Source organism: Pseudoliparis swirei, chromosome 2 (genome assembly GCF_029220125.1).
Source record: "Pseudoliparis swirei isolate HS2019 ecotype Mariana Trench chromosome 2, NWPU_hadal_v1, whole genome shotgun sequence".
Lineage (NCBI taxonomy): Eukaryota > Metazoa > Chordata > Actinopteri > Perciformes > Liparidae > Pseudoliparis > Pseudoliparis swirei.
The window spans coordinates 10,616,458-10,640,028 of record NC_079389.1 but is presented as its reverse complement, the minus strand read 5'-3'; the positions used below and the strand labels follow the sequence as shown (position 1 = coordinate 10,640,028).

Below are 23,571 nucleotides of genomic sequence, written 5' to 3'. Positions count from 1 at the left end.
TGCTAAATAGTATCTGACAAGGCATGGAAAGGTCTCTCTTGGAACAGTTGCACCCATGCTGGACACTGGCTGATCCTGGACTGAATGCAATCAAGAGTTCATACTTAACAGTCAATGCATGAAGTTGCATAAGATTGGCCACCAATTACTGGATGGATGGAAATATGCTTCCACTGCAGATAGTAAACTAAAAGTTAAGTTGCATAAAAATGTTCTTGTTTTCTTGTTCAGATGAACTGAACACTAATACAATTTACATGGCACAATAACAACAAATATATATGATATTGACAGGAATTGACACGAATTTCCTATAATAATGATGTTTAACTGTGTAGGCAAGCAGTGGACCAACCAAACAACACCCTATGACCACTGTAATCCAAACTCAGTGAATGTTACCATAGTGTAAACCAAGCCAGTGAGCTCCCTGAAATTATTTCCATGTATTCAAAGTAGATTTAACTTACGTCAATGTGCAATATTTGTTCTGCCTGTTGCATAAGTCATTTTAAATTGCGTTCTTGGAGCATGGTCAAATCCACCAATTATTTCATGTGTTGGCTATAAACCCATTACACCTTTCTTACCTTAGATAACTCTCTGGATAATAAGTATTATAATAGTTGTTATTGTTTTTTTCTTTTTCATATCAATAGTTGTAGTTATGTCACATTTTATAAAAGGATGAGTGCGCCCCCTGGAGATACAAAGGCGTCACCAGCTCGATTGTGTAAAGAAGGTCTCTCTCTTTGAGTGCGGTTAATTTGGCGAGTGTTGTCTGTCAGGCATACAATCAGCCTGAGAGACCGTCACTGTTTACACATAATTGCGCAAATAAACATTACCAAGTAAACTTTAAAGGCGTTAGATACAAAATAAACTATGGTTTAATAGGGTTTCGATCTGCCATAACAAATGAGATGGAATAAACAAGAAGTCTGCCAAGAAATGTTGCCTGAGAGGAAAGTTTCAGGGAATAAAATATCCCTCAACTGTTCCGTTACTAAGTTACAGGGTTAACGCTAAAGGAGTTGTTGCAAGATGGCGAAAACACAACGAAAAACGCAATAATGTTGCTGTTCTTATGCCCAAAGTTCAACGCAGACGAGGTACATTTGTAGCTCTTTTTTTCCACGAGACTTCGTTTTAACACCAGCGTATCAGCCAAGATGGAGGATGAAGAGACAACGTTGGTAAGCGAACACGGTAACAACAACCCAAGGCTCAGGACAACGTGAACAACAAAGCAGTTCGGATTATGGCAACATGACACAGAACACACCAGTCAGCCATTAATGATAGAGATTTATCTTCAGACAATTAAACATAATAACGCAGGCGATGAATGATATCGGTTATCGCTGATATCAGTGACTTCATCACGATCAACTAGCTAGCTACGCGCAGGGTTTCTCTTTGAGAAACTGAGAGCTGCTGTTTGTTTCGAATTATCACCTCCCAATAACATACGCTCTGTCTTCACTCTGTTTCTCTTCAGGCTTTGATCAGATGCTATTGCTATGAAAAGTATTTCAATCACGCTGTGAACGCTGCAGAAACTGCACGGAGGAAGTTCAACGATGATCCCATCTATACTTTTCTCCATGCATATGGTATTCTTATGCAAGGTAAGCTTGACCGAATCAAATGAAATAGTAAAGAAAAGCATGGGCTTATTTCAGGTTACACGACTGCCTCTTTGCAATCTGTCATAAATTCACTTCCGTCATTGTCTCACTACAGATCACATTCAAGAAGCCTCCGTAGAGTTGGACACATTGAGAGATAGTCGAGATGTGTCTCTCTGCACATTAATGGCCCTTGTCTATGCTGAGAAAAAAAAGACAAACCCAGGTATGCCAGCCAAGTTCTTTTTATTTATGCCACAGGTTTTTCCCAAAGGACTGGACATCTGTTGGTAAAATGCAAGTGTCTTTGTATTCCCAGACAGAGAAGTCATTCAAGAACTTGACGCTAAGGTCAAAGAGGATCGAAAAAGTGCATCTCCCAAGAGCCTCTACTATGCTGGGATGTTTCTCTGGCTGTTAGGGCGAAATGATAAAGCAAGGGAGTACACAGAGAGAATGATAAAACTCTCCAGTGGCTCGAGAGAGGTGAGATATGCATTTTTGTCATAACTTTGAGAAATGCATCAGCATTACTTTTCCATTCGGATGCAAATATTGACGTGTATGTAATGATAAGAGGGACATTGTGACTTCTCACTTATTTGCACTCTTGGAAAATTCTGAATGATATTTGTTGTTCAGGGGATGATCCTAAAAGCCTGGATAGATGTGACATCTGGTAAAGACTCCTTCGCCAGAAAGGCTGGAAAGTACTTTGACGAGGGACTGAAGGAGAGAGCAGATGTGTTTGCCCTGATGGGAAAGGTGAAATAAGAAATCACAAATCCATATGGAATGGTCTTCCTCAGTCACAGCTGAATAGCTTACGATGTTATCATTTCTTATATTTCCCATGCCTCTTATAATATGTATTGTGTTTCCGATTGACTCCATTGTTTGTGTGTTCTTGCCAACAATATAATTGGTGTATATTTAGTGTTTTTATTTTTCCATTCACTATATGAAATATATTTCAGTTAATTTCGGCAGTCATTTATTTGAATTATTCCTCTGTAACGTTAAATATTTCAATGGCATTGATACATTTAGATGATATGTTCATATTTAAAACTCGAGTAATAGTCATATGTTGTGTACAATAGACCTTAAGTGATGTTTCATCTGTCCTAGGCACAATATTATGAATATCGTCAGAACTACTCTGGTGCATTGGAGATGGTTAACAAGGTCATTGTTAGTTTCCCTGGGTTCCTGCCTGCCCTCACCAAGAAGATGAAACTGTTCCTCAGCCTTCAAGAATGGGAGCAAACCATAAACGCAGCACACAGGTAATTGATGAGGTGGTTCGGAGGTTTCTCCAAAGTCATACACAGGTCACATCTTTCTTAGTCCAAGCCTGTCTGAGGGTTACAATGTCTCTTGTGAGATCATGAAGCGGAAAGAACATTCGTAATCACCACCATGGCTGGAAGAAGAATAAAAACAGCCTGCCTTTACAAATGGCTCAGCAACAAGTGCAAATAAAACACTAGTGCAATGTCTCAAACCAGTGCATACTGGTTAAGCCATCATTTGTGCTAGCCCTTCTGGACTCTGGCCAGGGTCAGACAGCATAAAAAGGCATTTGAGCCCAAGGTCAGAAGTCAAACACAATTTCAAGGATTCGTTGCTGCAGGTTTGCTGAAATGCAAAAAATATGTATTCAAGTTGCACCGCAGGCTTAGAGCCGCTGTGGTGCCCTCACTGGTTTGTATCAAGTGGGAGGGGTGCAGGTAGCAAAGTATACATTACATCTTTTGGCAGCCTACACAGTTCCTTTAAGTGTCTGTGTTATTTGTCTGGGAGCTCAGCATAGTACTGCAGCAGCGTAATATATTCTATTACTATTGCTGAAACCCACGCTTATCAAGTGTAGCAGATTTACCTTATTCATAACACCTTGTTTTATATTTCAGACTTTTACAGAAGGATACAAATAATCTGGAGGCACTACGAATGCTAGCTCTACATTCTTTATGTAGAGATGGAGATATTACTGAGGTAACAATAACGTTTTCACATGGATGCAAACCAGCAGGCATTAAAATGCCGTTGTAAATACCTTCATTTAGAGAGTTGGCAAACTGCTGATCGATTCACAGAAGCTGTTTTATTTCCTCGTGGGCAGTCGGTGAAGCAGCTTTCAAACCTCATCAGCAACTTGGAGAATCTGGAACCACACAACCCAAAGCTTTACTACAGGATGTCTCTGGCCTTCACTCGTGTTGTAAGACCATTTTCTGAATAATCTTCAAAATTCCTGGTCCTTATTACTTCTCAAGACTTGTTTAAGTTGTTTGGAATTGCAGCATTTACAGTTGTCTTTTGGTCATAGTGTGGAAGGAATGAGAAGCTGATGGAGCAGACGTTTAGGATGGTGGAGAGAGCCTTCTCTGTGGCATCAGGGGACTCTGATGTAGCCACAGAGTTGGGCTACCAGATGGTGCTCCTGGGCAGAATCAAGGAGGCCATGAAGTGGTACAAGACAGCCATGACTTTGGATGAAACAAGTGTTTCTGCTTTGACTGGTAATGTGTTATAGTTATTAATGTGTCTCTTTTACACTGTGGGTCCATGCATACATTTATTCTATATTTCTGAACATATACACATTTTTATTTTTGTTTCTCAGGTATAATCCGTTGCCAGCTGATAGAGGGCCACCTTGAAGATGCAGAACAACAGTTAGAATTTCTCACAGAGATTCAACAATCAATTGGAAAATCCGGGGTAACAACTTTTGATTCTTTTCATGGTTCAGAATAATTTCGTATGCCTTTCAAAACTGTTTGAACGGCACAATGCGGTTGCACCTGACAGGAGAGGCAGCAGCTGCTCCTGCAGGTCTTCTGTGTTTTCTCTTCTTCCCGGGAGACTTTCTGTGACTATTCTTGTGTATTCGATCCATCTTGAAAAAAATGCCTTGTCAGCTTTTCCTCTTATATATCCAACCACTCTCCTTCTGTAAGTAAATCAATCAATGATTTCACACTCAGGAGCTACTCTACCTACGTGCCGTTCTGGCAGTGAAAAAGCGCCGCTCCCAGGAAGAGGTGACCAACCTGCTGAATGATGCAGTGGACACACACTTCTCCACTCTGCATGGTCTGCCTCTGGGTGTGGAGTACTTTGAGAAGCTGAACCCTGACTTCCTCTTGGAGATTGTCAAAGAGTATCTTGCAATGTGTCCAACTAAGGTATGACCGGGAGATTCATCACTGATGGGCTGGTTGTTGGTCCTTAAATGTCGATGTCATTTCTGAGCCTTAAATGATGGTAGTGCAACAACAGAACCTTAGTCGGTTCATGTAATTATTTTGCCGCTGATGATTTTATTTTTTCTTCATACATTTGAGAATCTCTGCAGTAAATACAACTTTGACTGTTCTTGTTTCTAGCCTCCAGCCCAGGGCCAGCCGCCTGCTCCTCAGCTTCAGCACTGTGCCACATTGTTGGATACTGTGGTCAAGATTGTGCCCGGTCTTCCCCAAGGGGTCTTCCTGCTAGCCAAAGTCAGATATCAGTCTGGTGAGCACCGCATTTAAAATATGTTTTGGTTTGTCCTCTACAAATGCTTTTTAAAACTACATCGCTTCTGTGTTCATTCAGGTGACATTGAAGCTGCTCAGAGCAATCTAAAACATTGTCTGGACCAGTGTCCGTCCTATGCAGATGCTCATCTGCTCATGGCACAGATTCATCTGCTGCAGGGTAACTTCTCACTGTCTTCCCAGTCTCTTGAGCTCTGCCTCAGCCATAACTTTGAGGTAAGATAACCATCAACATGGACAGTATTATTGGCTGCTCAACATTTACGAGACAATATGAGCTTAAGCTCCTATTTGACCAACGGCAAATGTACAAATACATTGAGAGGAATGTTAAAGATATGATATGAATGCTATTTCTTGCTGCAATCAGTAACTCAACCGCAAAATAAAACAAACGGATATGAGTTAACTGCAGGAATCGTATGTCCGGCACATCTTTCTCATTTCAGATCCGAGAACATCCCCTGTACCACCTGATCAATGCTCAGGCTAAGAAGAAAATGGGTGAGCTGACGGAGGCTATTCAGACACTGCAGATGGCCATGAGTCTTCCGGGTGTCCGCAGAGCTGGATCCTCGTCCAAATCCAAGAGCAAGAAGATTGAGCTGAGTCCTTCTGACTGCCTCTCTGTCTTCTTGGAATTAGCTGAGGCCCTGTGGCTGAACGGAGAACAGGTAACATTTTGAGTTTTGATGTAAAAAGGCTTGCATGATACAATCCTGCTGAATTAAAAGCACTCTTTTTATCTTTATGGTTGATGTGAAGCAATGTATTCTTCTTTGAGTATTTTAAGGCTTTCCCTCCCCATAGTGTGTTTTGGTTTCCACATATGTTGTGAAGGACAAAAACACAGTCAACACTTATGAATGTGTTTAACACTTCAGCATGAAGCAGCAAAGGTGATGCAGGATGCCATCAATGAGTTCTCGGGTACCCCTGAGGAGCTGCGTGTCACTATCGCCAATGCAGACCTGGCCCTGCTGCGGGGTGACACCGAGCTGGCGCTGAGTATGCTCAGAAACATTACCCCGGAGCAGCCCTACTACATCCAAGCCAAGGAGAAAATGGCGGACATATATCTGAACCACAGAAAAGAGAAACGCTTGTATGCCAGCTGTTACAGGTGAGCAACACATCTGGATCTAAATGTACAGAGAACGCTCACTGATATCTTGATGTAAGATAATAGCTGAATATATGAGCGATTTTACTCCATCTGGAACCGAATGCGTTGTAAATGTTTGTCTGAATAGTAACGGCTGAAACTTAATTAAATACATGACTCTAGGATATTCAGCCATCGTGCACCTACATTTCATCCAGCTGTGTCTGTCGTCAGATTCAGAAGACCACAAGCATAAATTAAATCAAATAAAAACTTAACTGAAGCCATTCACCCAGTAAAGATGAAATGTGCAAAGTTGCCTTCAGTCTTCTGCTGCTCTCTGCTGCCACTTATAATAACAGCTTAGATGTAGGAGAGTATGACAGAACCTCTGCCCAGCAGAGACATACTGCATGGTGACTTAATGAAGTACACCATATGTGATATGTTTGCCTTTTCTCCAGAGAAATGGTGGAGAAGCTGCCCAGCACTCACACATACCTCTTACTCGGTGATGCCTACATTAACATTCAAGAAGTAAGTGGGAGACGGGAGTCATCTGTGTCTTGTGAAATGTTTTTACGATAATGTCTGTATGAATGTTGTTCTAGAATTTAGAATGGATTTAAAGGTGCTACGTGCTTCAAATGACTATAATATTGTGATGTCTCATCCAATTTTTTTTTTAAGTCTTCTCCAAAAAGTCAAAGGTGTAACTGAAAGATTGTCCTTCATGGTGAGATTGTAAATAGTGGCGTGACACAAATGTGTAGCCTCTGTGTAATGCAATGTCCCTACTGTGAGTTTTATTATAGTTCGACATTCCTGTTCGTAACGTTCATGGAATGGAGCCTCGCTGTTTTTTTATAAACTTTGTCCTGTGCTGTGTTGGAGCTGTCATGAAGACCATCGCCAAACCTTACCTTGGATGATCATTGTCTACGTAGAACCCAGGATGTCCCTCTTAGTGTAATGGAACCGAATATGTTTGGGGTTGCTTTTCCATAAAACATAGAAAACGAACAAGGAACGCTCCACGCTACTGCACATATTCCTGAAAGAGCATCCCATATATATATATATATGATAGACCAGGACGTCAACCACATTTCTGGAAGAGTGAGCTATCAAACTAGAATTCACTAAACACACGTTTAGAGACGGGGTGTCCCCATCTTTTATCATCGGACAGTCTCAACATCTCAGTGAGCAATAATAATTTGTCGGCACACTCACTGGACATTAAATAAACATCTTCTATCCCATCTTGGCAGAGTAAATGTATATTTATCGAAACAATTTGGCCTGTTCTCACATTTCAAGTTGACATCTGAAATATGAGATTATAAATTAAATATCCGGGGAAATAATGTGTTGAGAGTGACGAGACAGAGCAAGCAGTTACGTTACGTTTCCAGCTATGTCCAGGACTAGATCCAAATCAAATATTTAAAAATCACCCACTTCATGGCAGTTCTCAGTAGAGTTCTCATAAGCAGCCCCCCCCCCACCCTTTGAACAGAAGCTTAACAAAACAACTACAAAAAGGTATTACAAGGTCAGAGGGAACTACAGTAAGAGATTGTGACACACTATTTTATATAGGGTCTAAAAAGGAGGGAACTCTTATTAATATGTCTATAATATTTGTATGGGAATTTAAATTGTTAGTCCTCTCATCCCTATACTCGTAACATACAATCCCATCGAGAAGTTGCTTAACAATGGTTTGCCATAAGGCACACACTGTGCCGGCCTCAAAGCGAGTGGAGTTGGTCTTAGATTAAGTCAAAGAGAAGGAGCTATGACGGTTCTATGGGAGGCGAGGCAAGCCTCCTAAGGTCAGGTATGTTGGCACATACTCTGGTCGTGATGATAGGTATGATGGCGTCATTCATGTTGTGTTGGAAAGATCTATTTTAGACCATCAGAAATCATATCCTTATCCAACATTCCCAACAGCTCTTAATCCTAGCCTGCGTACGGCAGCCAAACATTTGTAAATATTGAAACTTTAAAGACGTCGTGAATAATATTTACGAGGGCTGTCAGCAGGCACGTGCACAGACATTTTGGGGGGCAGGTGCTCAAACCAAAAAAAAGGGCACCCAATGCTAAAAAAAAATTCTGACAGTTGAAGCATTAGCAGCAATACACTGATGATGCAATACATCCTCGACCTGCGTTCCTCTGGCAGCATCAGACCACTAGCTTACATTTTCTTTATGAATAAAGATGAATTATTATATAGCAACAACAGTACAAGCGTTCTGATTGGCTAATGGCCGTCATGCCAGACACGTATTGCCCTCCTCCTGGTCTGATACAGATCCGTATTGCCCTCTGACGTCATTTTCAAAATGAGCGATATTGATAGACATCAACAGCCAAGAGCAGTGGTCCTCAAACTAAGGCCCGCGGGCCGGATACGGCCCGCCTCCACATTTGACCCGGCCCTCTGAACAAGAGAGGCCTTATGATATTTTTTTTTCAGTCTGGCCACGCAAATCCTAGACTAGCCCCTGTTGAATAGAACGGAATAAGAATTCTCTCTCTCCTCTCCTCTCTCTCTCTCTTCTCTCTTCTCTCTCACAGTTTAAAAAAAATATTTTTTAGGAAACGTCGGACCAATTGTGACGTCATGTTTTCAGCAGCGCTAATGTTGTGGTTGATCACCAAACAACGTCAGGGGACAAACACCGTCATGACCTGTGTGTCTGATGCTGCGGGTCAGAGGAGAAGGAGGTGCAGCCGTTTGGTGGCGCGAGGAGACCTGCGCGGAGGAGGAAGTGGAGGAGGGAGGAGCGCGGCGGGGGGAGGGAGAGGAGGGGGGGCTCGTGAGCGCCGCGGACAGGGTTGCCAGGTCTGTGTGACAAAACCAGCCCAATGGCCAATTAAAACCAGCCCAAAAACCAGCCCAATATCAGAACTCAAAATATGCCCGTGCCAAACCATATACACTGCTTTTAAAATCCATGTCCAGTACCGCTGCTAACCATGTTGGTGTCCTAAGCATAACTCCTTCATGATGGGGGCGCAAGTGACTTTATTTCGTCAGGCGCGGCACCAGAGCTCTGCGGCGCGCGCGAGACGGAGATCGGAGTCGTGTTAACGCGACACGTAGAGACAGAATGACATGCTGCTGTAGAGACGACCAACAACAGACGGATTGGAAGCTCATTCTGCACATGCGTTAAATGCGTTAAAAAATTAACTAATTAATCCTGTAATTTAATCATAACGCGTTAACGCGTTATTTTTCACAGCACTAATATATATATATATATATATATGGTTCTTTGAAATAAGTTTTTTTGAGAAATCATAGGTTAGGGCACTTATAAGCTAGATAGCTTCAGCCTCGACCCTTTCGGTCAGACACTTTCTTCTTTTGTTGAATTCTGATTGTTGTATATTTTGCTGATCGAAATAAACTAAACTAAAATAAAATAAAAGAAAATAAACTAAACTAAGGGGTTAAAAGGGCCCCATTTGTGAATCCCACAGAACCAAACCCACCCCGGGTTGGGGTGTAGGAGTAATCACACGAGGTGATTCTCGCCAAACCGTCCCACCCCGTTGGGGAGGTCGGCGATTCATAATCAGACTCGCCTATATCGCTCCTCCCGTGTAGGCGATTCTGAACCGCCTATCGCCCACCGCTCCTGTGAGATTCACAAATCCCTGCTGCTTTGCTGGAAATCACTTCTACTTACAGACTCTGGTTTGGGGCTCCGTGACGTCACTAGCACCAAAGCGCTTAGATGTCACGTGACAATGTTTCCATGGTGACGGACAAGGTCGCGGAGATCGAAGGCACTGCGCGGATGTGTCGGCGTGTACGTGCTGATCTGGAGTCAGTTTGGTAGGATTTGGGTATAAATAAATTATTTCATTTAAAATATGGATTTTTATTTTAAGATATTCATGTAATTTGCATGCAAAATAGGTCTACCCGAACAAGCGGACAAAAAATTCAACCCGCGGCAACAATTCAAAAGTAGCCCAATTCCGCGGGGAAACCGCGGACCTGGCAACACTGGCCGCGGAGCATGTCGGGGCGAAATTCTCACAAGAACTCAAATAAATGCCCCGCCGGATGATAAAACACATTTGGGGGGACTTGATGACAGAGAGTAACTTTTATTCTTAAATACGGATGAATAAAAAAAATGTTTCTCCAGCAAAAAGGGCACTTTTCTCATCCAGGGCAAAGGGGCTGGTGCTTGAGCACCACTAGGGCTCTATCTGTGCACGTGCCTGGCTGTCAGCGTTAACGCGTTAATCTATGCCATTAATTTGGCCGCGTTAACGCACGAAAATATTTTAACGCAATTAACGAAACTTGTTTTTACATTTTTTTTTTATATACTTTATTAATCCACAAGGGGAAATTAGTTCTCTGCATTTAACCCATCCTTAGTTATTAAGGAGCAGTGGGCTGCAGTGATGCGCCCGGGAAGCAACTGGGGGTTCAGTGCCTTGTTCAAGGACACTTCGACTTGCTTCCGGTGTTCGTTGAAGTTTTTACACTCCTCTGAGTGTCAAACCGCGGTAGTACGGTTTGACACTGTTTCCGTTTTTAAAACAATTATTTCTCCGCGAAAATAAGGAGCAGAAATCAGTTTAACTCGTGGATGAATCAGTCGGGTTTCCTCCTCCCTCCTCCCTCCCGTCTCCCCCTCTGATACACAGAGGAACAGAGGGGCGACATGTCGGGGGACGCGGCGCGGAAAGAACTCGTCACATGAAACCTTCAACGTGATTTGTCAATCCGTTTGTCTGTCAACATTTTGGGAAAAAAACAACCAATGAACACTCAGTAAATCACAAAGGACCTCCCACCTCACAGGTGAGGCTCATTTAGCAGCCTGTCAGTCAGAGAACCAGAGAACATGGCGCGAGGACAATGAGCCTTATTACAGAGCTGAGATTGTTCTGGAATGTTTGATGTATAACACGTGGGGGTGTGTCACATGCAAAAGACTTTAAACGGTTAATTTTTTTTTGTGTGTAAAATGTATAAAATGCCCCCAGCCTCCAGAGGGTTAACGTGACATATTTGAATGTCAGTCAGTTACCAAGGCCACTGGTTCTGCTGCTGTTCAATGTTAAAGATGACAGGACCAATGGGGTCTCAATATACTTCTTTTTTTTACTAATCTGATGTTTCACTGAAGAAACAATTTATCATCCACGATATTAAATACCTCGCTGGCACTGTATATGTAGGAGCCTCTTTGAAAACACAGCTCTGTGTGAAGTTTTGTCTTTAAAAAGAAGGAAAACACTTTTAAGCGCGATTAATCGCGATTAATTAATCGCAATTTCAAAATGTGCGATTAATTAATTAATTTTTTTAAATCGATTGACAGCCCTAATATTTACATAACCAACGACAAACTATGACCTCACTTACAGTGCAATTTGTTTTATCCTCAGCCTGAGAAAGCCATTGATGTTTATGAGCAAGCTCTGAAGAAAAACCCCAAAGATGGTGCTTTAGCCAGTAAGATTGGAAAAGCCCTGGTCAAGACTCATAACTACGTGAAGGTTTGTACACTCTTTTAAAGAAAGATAAACATGATTCACTCACAGGAAAATAACGGTGTTGACACAAGGCTGCTGATACACAGGCAATAAATTACTATGAAGCAGCCCTGAAGATGGAGCAGCAGAAGTTCCTGCGCTACGACCTGGCTGAGCTGCTGATGAAGATGAAGCAATATCAGCGCTGTGAGAGAGTCCTGCATGAAGCCCTGGCCCATGAGCCAGGTACTTAAGACAGGAATACACACACAGTGAACTCCTGATGTCAAACACACCACGGGAGAACCTGGTCATGATGATAGTTTGTGCACTGGCAAATAATGTCTTAGTATAAACAACTTCATGCAAAAATGGAAAGAAATATAAGCAAATATCGTACATTGCTTCAAATCTGTTAAGCTATTCAAAGCATGATTTTACTGATTGATTTGAGTCGTTCATTGTTTGGTTTCCTTTTTGACTTCTTTTCTTTTTCTTCAAACGTACAAAGTGATTGAGCTGCCCACCCTCTCAGATGATTGCCGTTATCTGGTCCTGTTGGCAAAGGTCCAAAATAAGGTCGACAAAAATGAGGAGGCTTTACTTTCCCTACAAAGAGTACGTGGTTGCAGTCCTGTGGCTCTCTTTCTCAGCGTTTCACATTTTGTATGAACATATTTTGCTGATGCAGGGAGCTGATTGTTTCAGGAAGAGCTTGTTCTTCTGCGCTGTACAGGCCCGGGATGTGCAGGCCAAGGTGCTGAAGCGGGTGCAGTTGGAGCAGCCTGACGCCGTCCCCGTGCAGAAACAGCTTGCTGCCGAGATCTGCGCTGAGATCGCTAAACACTACACAAGTCAGAGGGGCTATGAGAGAGCAGTCAAATTCTACAAAGAGGCTCTTGTGTATTGTGAGACTGATCACAAGGTCAGTGCAGCTGAATCAAAAACGTCCTGTGTACTCACTGCAGCTGTGCTTTACAAGCTCTGGCATCTTTTAGAGTCTGGTGTTTGTGTTTGTGATCTGAGTTGTTGATAGTTCGATTTAAAGCTCTGGTTTATCTACCCGACATTATTCCATCAGGAGTGTTGTGACATAAATTCAAATGAATGCACTCGCTCTTTCCAGGTGATGCTGGAGTTGGCACGGCTGTACCTTACTCTCGATGAGGTTGACGCATGCCTGGAGCAGTGCGGCGTCATTTTGAAGAATGACCAGTTTAACGAAGATGCAACTCTGGTATGTTTTGTCTGTCCTTCACCACGGTTCACCACCGTAACCTTTTTTTGGAATTTATTCCGAGAAGTAATTTCTTCCACATGTTTTTCCTTAGATGATGGCCGACATTATGTTCAGGAAGCAGGACTATGAGCAGGCAGTTTTCCACTTTCAACAACTTCTGGGGCGCAAACCAGGTGCATTCGGGCCACATTTCAAAACATGTGTGGTGAATATGAATGTGAATTGATGATTTGACCTTTTCTAAATATTAAGCATAATAACTTACACCTGTCATTTTCAGACAACTACCTGACATTGTCTCGTCTCATTGACTTGTTGAGAAGGGCCGGCAAGTTGGAAGAAGTTCCCAGATTTATTGATATGGCAAAAAAACATTCTTCCAGGACGAAATTTGACCCTGGGTTCCACTATTGCAAAGGACTTCATCTTTGGTATGCTTGGGGGAGCGTTTCCTCAAAAATGATTCAATCTGCTTTCAGAATTATGGCTAAACTTGTGCTTGCTGTTCAGGTTCACAGGAGAACCGAATGATGCTCTGCGGCACTTCAACAAAGCACGGAAAGACAATGATTGGGGTCAAAACGCTGTGTATAACATGATTGAAATCTACCTCAACCCTGACAATGACACCATGGGAGGAGAAGTATTTGAGAATTTAGATGGTGAAATAGGGTGAGTGGCAGTAGAAGCATCCTAAGAATCTATACCGTATATATTATTTAATTTAAAAATCACAGACTTCCCTCTAATGCTCAACTCTTTCTCTCATAAGGAACTCCACGGAGAAGCAGGAGTCCGAGCAGGTTGCTGTGAGAACAGCGGATATGCTGCTGAAGGAGTTAAAGCCTCAGACACCAGGAGGAAAAGTACAGCTCCGCATCCTGGAGAACTATTGCTTTCTGGCCACCAAACAGAAGGCCAATGTAGAGAAAGCCCTCGGTGTTTTCACAGAGATTGCCAACAATGAAGTAAGTAAACCCCGTTTGGTGTGCAGTTACATTACTCTCTTGTGTAAATACACACACACCAGGAGCTGTGAATTAATTCAGGCTCCCTTACTGTCAGTCATTCTATTTGAATTGTGAACTGCACATTACACTGCACCTGGATGGATGTTAATGGTGTAGTTCTAGTATAGTCATTGCTTGTACAGGTGTATAACCGTTTAGTGAAAAGACTGCTGAGAGTACTGAAGTGAAGTCAGTATGGTTTCGGTGTAAACAAATGGAAGTGGGATAGTGGGGGAGAGGATCCTGTCTAACCAGAAGTCTTTGGTTGAATTCAGAAAGAACACGTACCGGCACTGCTGGCCATGGCGACCGCTTACATGATGCTGAAACAGACTCCCCGAGCCAGGAACCACCTCAAACGCATAGCGAAGATGAACTGGAGCATTGTGGACGCCGATGAGTTTGAGAAGAGCTGGCTGCTCTTGGCAGACATCTACATCCATTTGGGAAAGTATGACATGGCCGGGGACCTCTTGAAGAGATGTCTCAATCATAACAAGGTCAGCCTGAAAATATAGTCAATGCTTGAATGTTATGTGGTCTACAAGGAAGTCCAGTTCACACAAAACATATTCCCTATATTTTGGTAATTTTGCATTGCTGTGTTATTTCGTCTATTATTTACATTTCTTTGCGATAACAATTTATTTGGGGACTTTTTCCACAGTCATGCTGTAAGGCTTATGAATATATGGGCTACATAACGGAAAAAGAGCAGGCGTTCCGTGATGCAGCTCTCAACTATGAACTGGCTTGGAAATATGGAAATCAAACTAACCCAACTATTGGTATATCAGCCTAAATCACATTGCTATTCGTACAGACTGAATGGAATATAAAATTAAGTTTCTAACTGTAATGTCTGTTTTCGTTTCAGGATACAAGCTGGCTTTCAACTACTTAAAAGCAAAGAGGCATGTTGATGCCATAGATGTGTGTCATAAGGTGAGATGCCTGTGGATGTTTAGTTATAGAGATTTGATCTGTTTTCTTCCCGTGAATAATTCTTGCTTCCACCCACAGGTTTTGGCTGCTCATCCAAATTATCCTCGAATGAGAAAGGACATCTTGGACAAAGCGCGTGTTGCCCTGAGATCTTAGATAGTGTGTGTGTTTGTGGGTGTGTTTGTGTGTGTGTTTGTGTGTGTGTGTGTGTGTGTGAGTGTGTGAGAGAGAGAGTAAGAAAGAAAGAGAAGATGAAGCCAATGTTTCTAGAATAAAATATGTTTCTTTTAATGAATCCGCTGTTTCTGTTTGACTTTATTTCTTTGGGAAAAACTTCCTATAACATTGTACATTTGAGTAAATGAATAATCGGGTGCTGGCGATCGTGAGGGGAAACAGTCTAGCCACATATTCAGCTAAAATAAGTCATTCTTTCTTTAAAAACAAGGGGTCTTCAACATTTATATTTCAAATGGATTCATCAGAATTGACCACCTATTTTATATTTGATACTTTTCACATTTACATTCTTTGAAAATATGAACTCCAGTTTATTCAAATCAAAAATCAAATGGAAATAGTTTCTCTCGTGATGAATATTAGGATGTAGATAAACATGTATATATTTCAGTGTTAAGATTATTTTGGATACATATTAAATTATGTGTTAATAACAACATGGACCCTACATCATCAACCAAATGCCACAAAGTCCAACATTTACAAGCGTGACAGGAAAAAAAAGTGGAACACACAGTGTACATTTTAATGGACATAATAAAGTGGAAGCCTTCCTTTGGATGGGAAGTGCTGGGAACACAGTCACTACAGATGGAGTCACTGGGCAAGTCAAAGGCAGAAGGAACTCAAACTGGGCACCGAGTAGCCTCCCCGCTGCTGGAATCTGCCTCTTTGCTCCCTCAAGCATCCCACTTTTTATGAAGCCCATCCGCTGTGGGGAACCAGGGGAATTAACGGATTAGATCCACCACAGTCCGCCGGTGAGTGTCATCTTTTACAACTGTTCACTCTCAGGCTCCGATGCGATTCATAATCTAACGGTGGGCAGTGTTGCTTCCACGTGAAAGAACGCATAACTTTCCCCACGTGCGTTCCTAGTTTGTGTTCGCGTTCATAATCTAATCTGTGTGCAGGCTGTGGGGATCTCTCGGGGAACCTGATTGGATGCGGTGGGCTGCTTGTGGGGCACAGCGCGTTCCTACGTTATTTGTAACCCAGCAACTGTCCCAGTGAATGACCAGTTGAACAAATCCTATTAATGGCACCATTATTGAATCTGAGGAACTCGGTGGAGACCACAGTCTGCAATATAAATCAAAGTGAGTGCAAACCACTTTCTCTCTTCTTTTTTTTAGGTTTATCACGGTCCTAGTATTTAAACCAGCAGAGATCATTTTAAACGTGGATATCAAGCTATACAAGAATAACAGTTCAATCGCTTTCCTTATAGAACAGGATGTCGTGTCGCGCTTTCTCGAATCTATATCCCAGGTATGGATTGTGACACGCAGAGGTTCTCTTTGCGCACGCGCGCCAGTCCGTCTCCTCCCTCTACCTGAGAGGAGCGCACCTGGATCCAACGAGACGGAAGTTCTGTGAAAACAGAACACAGAGTAACTCGTTTCGTCTCCGTGACAAAGTTTCTTTGGAGTTCGAGCAACACGTAGAACATCTATACCGTCGATGCAGGATGTCATTGGACATGTTCAGGAACAATTTGAAGGTATTTTCTAACCGAAATCTGTAGATCAGGGACTCTTGGTAAGTGAGGACTACAGAAGACGATTTTAAAATGTGTGATTTGGGAGAAGAATACTTGTAGCTTTATAAAGAAATGCTGCTCTGTTGTTGTCCATTATCTCAGAGAGACAAAAAAAAAACCTTGAAGTACCACTAAGATATGTTAATGTGTTGACATAACATAATGAAACTTACCATAATGTTGTATTTTCCAGAACCCCCGGGGTGTTATATTTGACAGATACATTAACACTATCATAATTACTCTGAATATCTGTATTGATTACAGCTGAATGTCAGTACGCAGCCTGCCCTCCATTGAAGAAGAATGAAAGCTCTCCGTAGAGTGCTCCGAAGGCGTTTGCACCCAGTGAAACTGGTGGCAGTGGCCCTCGTCTTTGTCACATTCGTGTTCCTCATACAATGGGAAGTTGGGAGCCAGAGCCAACAGGAGGACCCGTGGCTGAAGGAGATGGCGGTGAAGCGGGATGCCATGCTGGGCATGGTGATCGGAGCTGTCAATAACTTAAAGGATGTGATTCCAAAGATGCAGATCCGAGCCCCTGTCCGCCAGCCGGACAGCGGGGACCGGGGGTCTTGTCTGCCAGGTCACTACACCGCCGCTGAGCTCAGGCCAGCCCTGGAGCGGCCACCTCAGAACCCGAGTGCTCCTGGAGCAGCTGGGAAGCCTTTCCTCAAAGACTCACTGAACCCCGAGGAGCAGAAGGAGAAAGAGAGGGGGGAGGAGAAACACTGCTTCAACCTGTTTGTCAGTGACCGCATCTCCTTGAGCAGAGACCTCGGCGCAGACACAAGACCACCAGAGTAGGCCTATGACAACTTTTTTTTACAGTCTTTACACTTTTGGTTAAACTGTGCTGAATTCATCATGTTAGACTTTTGTTATACTCCAAACGCGCAATAAAGCTCCAGGCGATCATTGTTGAACATATAATGTTCATTAATATGATTATTCTATCGGAACGACATTGTAATGTAATGCCATGTAATGTAATTGCACCACCTAGTGGGTGTGAATGCAGCTTTGGTGCTGTACAAGAAGTACTCATCTTTCCCTATTTAGTTATCCATGATTGATGATGAAGATGTATGTACTGGCCCAGAATATAATTTAAACTCACAGAAAAACACCCCAAAAAGATCAGTGTAAAATAGATGAAACTCGAACACATTTATCTGATTTGCTTTAAGCAACTGGGGAAAGTCTCTGGCGGAAACCGCAGAGATGACTGTACTTAATTTGTTTCAGCATCTCTGCCCAGTTACTCTGGCCAGTTCAGAAAGAAGCACAGTTGTGTTTGGAAAATTGCAGCACGTCCAAGAACATGTAAGGACATAGTCGTTACATGACACAGACATAAAGTCTTCTCATGTATTGCAATTACAAAGTCTCCCCCGCTCTGATATGGCAGGTAGTTCAAAGGCTGCCACACATGCAGTGTCACGGCTGAAATGGACACCCCACTGGGGAGAGACCGCCGATGTAATAACTACTCTATTGTGCCACTCAGGAACTGTACAGGACAGTTCGATCTTTGTGCTCCTTCTCCTTCTTGCTGCAGATGTATTGAGCAAACCTTCAAGCGATGCCCCGTCCTGCCGACTACCAGTGTTATAATTGTGTTTCACAATGAGGCTTGGAGCACCCTGCTGAGGACGGTATACAGTGTCCTGCACACCTCCCCTGCCATTCTCCTCAAGGAGATCATCCTGGTGGACGATGCCAGTGTGGAAGGTAAACTTGAATCGGGCCCTTCCAGGACCGCTCTGCTCTCTCGTGCGTTTTATTTCATGCAGCATGTTGGGTGGGCGGCTCTTTGGTGGGCCACAGAACATTCAGAGAGGAGCTCCCTGCTCCTTCTGTGGCCCGTGAAATGGGTTACAACAGGAAGCGAGGGGCTGCTAGTGAATACTTTCCTAAGAGGAATTAGCAGTGGTTGTGCTTGGAAATGAGTCTGGTAACTGTTTTAAATGGGTCTGATGTAAGAAGGAAACGAAAAGCTGATGAGATGAGAAGTGTCGGGGAATGCAGTCCATCTGACTCATAAGCTCAGTTGTTTGTAAGGAGCAGCCCACAGACAGAGGCCTCTCCTGACAGCCAGCCACGTAGAAGATGAAATTAAGACTCCCTTTTCTTCTGCTTGAGTCTCACCTTCCAGGCTGAGAGCTGTGAATATTGACTGTCAAACACTTTAGCAATACTTGTGAATATATCAGACTGTTTGTAGAAGACTGGACAAGAATCACTTCTATACTATTTTGTTCGACTTTTCATAATGTTCTTCTCATTCTCCCGCTTTACTCTATATCTAATGTGAATGTCGTACTTTCAGATGACTTGAAGGACAGGCTGGATGAGTATCTGAAGCAGCTGAACATTGTTCGAGTTGTCCGCCAGCGAGAGAGAAAAGGACTCATCACCGCTCGGTTGCTGGGAGCCTCCGTGGCCACCGGTGACACGCTCACCTTCCTGGACGCCCATTGTTAGTGAATACCTCTGATGTAACTCACACATTTAAACCAGTTCGATACCAGCCACACCTTTTACGTAAACACCCACAGCGTAGCAGCCTGATGTTTGCTCTTCTTAAAGTCCTTGGCATGACGGTTTTACATTGCAAAATATGTCATTCATTTTTTACAGGTGAATGCTTTAATGGTTGGCTGGAGCCCCTTCTGGCCAGGATAGCAGAGAACTACACTGTGGTAGTGAGTCCCGATATAACCACTATTGATCTCAATACTTTTGAGTTCATAAAACCATCCCCATATGGCCAGAACCACAACCGGGGCAACTTTGACTGGGGCTTGTCCTTCGGCTGGGAGAGTCTACCAGATCATGAGAAAGAAAGGAGGAAGGACGAAACATACCCTATCAAGTAAGCACAACACATTTACACAAATATGGAATAATAACTGTATTTAAACTGTTGTTTGTTGATATAAATCATTAAAAACCTTCTCAAAATCATCTCTACAGGACTCCCACATTTGCTGGTGGCCTCTTCTCCATCTCGAAAGAATATTTCTACCATGTTGGAAGCTATGATGAAGAAATGGAAATCTGGGGTGGTGAGAATATTGAAATGTCATTTAGGGTAAGTCAATCTTATTTTTCCTGGTAAAACCACATCACTACCCAAACGGCTGTATAGGCGTGACTATTTTGTAATTATACATGGATTTGTGCTGTCTCCCATTAACTTGCAGGTGTGGCAGTGTGGCGGGCAGCTGGAGATCATCCCTTGCTCCATTGTTGGTCATGTTTTCCGCACCAAGAGCCCCCACACCTTTCCCAAGGGCACACAAGTAATTGCTCGTAACCAGGTACGACTGGCGGAGGTCTGGATGGACGACTACAAGGAGATCTTTTACCGTCGTAACCAGCAAGCTGCACAGTTGGCAAAAGATGTACGTAGTGCAACCCCCCCCCCCCCCTTTTCTGTTAGACACTCGATATGATGTTTAATGTATTTATAAGGAGAGTTCAATGACCAGATTTATACAGAAGCAATCTAATGCACAACATATGCTGGCTTCTTTGACGTTGAAAATCACATCATTCTGCTGATGTGCTTAACTCTGCAGTGAAAAGCACATAATTACACACCACACCATTTTACTGTTGTAATTCTCAATGCATGGTTTCTGTAAATTAAGAACATTCACCGAGAAGGAGGGAATTAGATGTTCAATTAGGGGCTGAAAGCTCTTAACAGACAGAGAAAATAGGGCCTAAAGGACATCTGCTCGGGTAAATGCCGAAGGCTCTCAATGTTTCCCAACATGTGGTCCCAGAGGTGTTATAAATGGTTCCCTCAGGGCTGTACCTCAAAGAGCAGGCCAGTCCTCCCCCGCTGGCTTTAAACAGACACGCTGTCGTCAACAGCTTCAAGGAATCCACTTTAGTGGTTATCAGTGTGCACTAGTGTGAGCAGCATCCTCATCATTATAGTGATGTGTTGTCATTATTCAAGAGCATTAGGTGCCTGCAAACCCTTTCAAATGTGCTAATATGCTTCCATTTAAAAGGTGCAATGATCCAATACTTCTCTGTTGTTAATTTGTTCCAAAAAGAAGTCCTTGTAGTACTGGAACACAATCGTTGAATGTGGGAAAGTAGGATGATAATTAGAGTAAGGAAAAATGTTGAGTGTAAGTTTTTTTTTTTTGCCTTGTATGTTTTAGTTCTGTAACTGGATGACTGCTCAACACTTATTGGATAGTTTGCAATGCAATTTAATACATGCATTCACATCACCCCCAGGATTGTTATAAGTCAGCTTTTTCTCGAGCATAAGGTCAAATATTCTTACTACGTCCTTTAGTTTATGATGACATAACTGCAAAACTAAAACTTGTCTTATTGTTCCCAAAAATCTTAATTTCTGTTTGGATGGCAACCTTTAGAGAAATATTTGAAGGAACATTGACCTTTTCAATACATACACAGCACTTCCAGATTCATCCGAAAAACTGCTACACAGCCTTTCCTAAGTGATCGTATTCTATACCTTACATTTTATAACCTATCTCTTAATTAATAGTGATTGCATTGTTGCTTTGTCGTGAGCCCTGCTCGTATCCAGCATGGCTGCAGTGTGTTGTTGTTCGAGCTCAATGTAAAGGAACTGCTCTGCTTTCCTGCCTGCTATTGTTCTAACAGAGGGCCTTTGGAGAGATCTACAAACGCGTGGACCTCCGTGCGCGGCTGCAGTGCAAGAACTTCTCGTGGTATTTGAAGAACGTTTATCCAGAAGTCTTTATGCCTGATCTCAGCCCACTCCACTTTGGCTCAGTAAGATCACACACCCCACCACCAGCTCTCCTCTTTCCAAACCTCAGAGCTCTGTCTAGCCACTGTGGGTTTCCACTTGGGATCTCCAGAGCGTGCTGAGCAGTACCGTCCAATATGACGCCACTGAAAGCACTCCAGAGACTGAGGTTGTTTGAACAGCTTGCATTGGATGTTAGTTTTTCATCTTGTTTCCCCCCACTGCTCTCCCCTTCATTTCTCTTCCTCTGTAGGTGAAGAATGCCGGCAAAGACTCATGTCTGGATGTTGGAGAGAACAATGAGGGTGGGAAACCGCTGATCATGTATCCATGTCACGGACTCGGAGGAAATCAGGTCAGTCAGAGAATGTCCCCTCCATCTCCGACTGATATCTCTCACATGTAACTCACTTTAATTACAGAGGTTGATGTCATGTTCTGTTTCCTTTGCTGTAGTATTTTGAGTTCTCCACACGTCACGAGATTCGACACAACATTCAGAAGGAGCTGTGTTTGCATGGGGAAAAGGGGACGGTGAAGCTGGAGGACTGCCAGTATAAAGGCAGGAGCACATCTGTAGGAGCAGAGCAAAAATGGGAAGTGAAGGAGGTGAGTTTTGTGCACCGATTTGGGATTTTAGATACTTGGCTTATTTTTTTTTAGAAGAGTAATAGTGTTGTCTTCTCCTCACATAGAACCAGTTGTTCTACATGCCAGGATGGAACATGTGTCTGAGTGCCCGTCATGAGCACCCCACTCTGGCCCTCTGCAACCCCTCGGACAGATACCAGCTCTGGTCCTTCGTCTGAGTGTGAAAAATACCACTTTGAAAAATAGCCGCTCTATGCATAGACCTACAAGGACACGAGTGTACTATACTGTATGCAGTTAACATACAGTTTGAGATTAATGACAGTTAGTTTTAATTTATTTTTATACATAGAAAAACTGAACTGCTGCTGCTGCTGCTGCTGGGAAATTTGGACTTTGGGAGAAACCACAGAGTGCCACTGCTGGAAGGAAGCATTGAACTAATGCTCCCGATCGGACTGTGAACGGAACATTGGGGAACAATGAAAATGCACAAGTGCCTCTTTTGTGTTAGAAATGTGTTCCAAGTCTTTCCAAACAACACATGCAGTATGGTATATAAAGTTAATATTGTATCAAAAACAAAAATATACAAACACAATAGGGTAGATGATATATATATATATATATATATATATTTAAGTTGGACGGACACAAATCCCAAATGTTATGCACCAAAGAGACTGCAAATTACATATGGGGTTCATTGTCCCCTTTTTAAAATACCTTTTTTATAATGCAAAACCTCGTATTTACGACCATCCAGTGCCTGAAATGTAATGTTATACTGGGTGGGTGGAGTGGTGGTGGAGGGAGGGAGGGGAGGAAGGGGTTGTGGGCGTTGATGCAGAATAGAAGTTTCTCCAGTATTTGTGATCGAAACAGTCTTCAAGTCAGGATTGGAGTCAGTACACTATGATTCAAATAGCTGAGATCAGGAAATGTTTGCAGGAAAAATATTTTATAATGTCTATACACTTATTGCCAGTTTATTAGATCCTCTTGGCTTTAACTAATGCAGTCTAATACAATCATGTTGTTAATCCTCCTTTAGCAAAGGTTATAATGTGGTTATGAATATGTTTTGGTGTTTCCAAAATGCCCAACACATCGAAATCATTAGGGTAACTACAAAAATACACCTCAATCCAACCAAAATTCAATAGAACAGCACCAATATGATCATGAATCTGAATCAACACGTCTGTAAAACCGTTTCAACCAAGAACTGAGCATTGTAAGGGAGAATGATAAGGTATACTTAATGCAGGACTTCCTTTGGACTGCAGTAGTTTTATCAAGGTGTACCTGATAGAGATATGATGACTGATCTTTTGAATACCAGTTTGGACTTTTATTATCTGAGGGAGCAGACCCTTAAACACAAATTACATACAAATAGTTTGTATTTC

The 23,571-nt window shown here is 42.6% G+C and overlaps 2 protein-coding genes across 3 annotated transcripts; both read left to right on the top strand.

The window, feature by feature from the left end:
• Positions 1–1,054: 1,054 nt before the first annotated feature.
• On the top strand, positions 1,055–15,306 carry ttc21b (tetratricopeptide repeat domain 21B). Its single transcript, XM_056435171.1, has 29 exons — positions 1,055–1,196; positions 1,502–1,631; positions 1,747–1,857; positions 1,951–2,117; positions 2,274–2,396; positions 2,763–2,920; positions 3,548–3,632; positions 3,760–3,858; positions 3,967–4,159; positions 4,264–4,361; positions 4,628–4,828; positions 5,030–5,159; positions 5,241–5,398; positions 5,632–5,856; positions 6,067–6,305; positions 6,752–6,824; positions 11,730–11,840; positions 11,924–12,062; positions 12,328–12,434; positions 12,553–12,741; positions 12,943–13,053; positions 13,148–13,229; positions 13,337–13,487; positions 13,567–13,728; positions 13,829–14,024; positions 14,342–14,566; positions 14,734–14,854; positions 14,944–15,011; positions 15,090–15,306. The coding sequence occupies exons 1-29, from the start codon at positions 1,173–1,175 to the stop codon at positions 15,165–15,167; spliced, it is 3,954 nt and encodes a 1,317-aa protein (XP_056291146.1). The 5' UTR covers positions 1,055–1,172; the 3' UTR covers positions 15,168–15,306.
• A 978-nt stretch (positions 15,307–16,284) lies between these two features.
• On the top strand, positions 16,285–22,912 carry galnt3 (UDP-N-acetyl-alpha-D-galactosamine:polypeptide N-acetylgalactosaminyltransferase 3 (GalNAc-T3)). Of its 2 annotated transcripts, none has more exons than XM_056431165.1 (11): positions 16,285–16,351; positions 17,062–17,597; positions 18,356–18,528; positions 19,127–19,276; positions 19,438–19,672; positions 19,774–19,891; positions 20,004–20,204; positions 21,460–21,591; positions 21,822–21,923; positions 22,025–22,177; positions 22,264–22,912. In XM_056431165.1, exons 2-11 carry the CDS (start codon positions 17,101–17,103, stop codon positions 22,375–22,377), a joined length of 1,875 nt encoding a protein of 624 aa, XP_056287140.1. In that variant the 5' UTR covers positions 16,285–16,351; positions 17,062–17,100; the 3' UTR covers positions 22,378–22,912. The 2 variants fall into 2 exon arrangements, with proteins under 2 accessions (XP_056287140.1, XP_056287133.1); XM_056431158.1 differs by lacking the exon at positions 16,285–16,351 and adding an exon at positions 16,625–16,755.
• Positions 22,913–23,571: the final 659 nt, after the last annotated feature.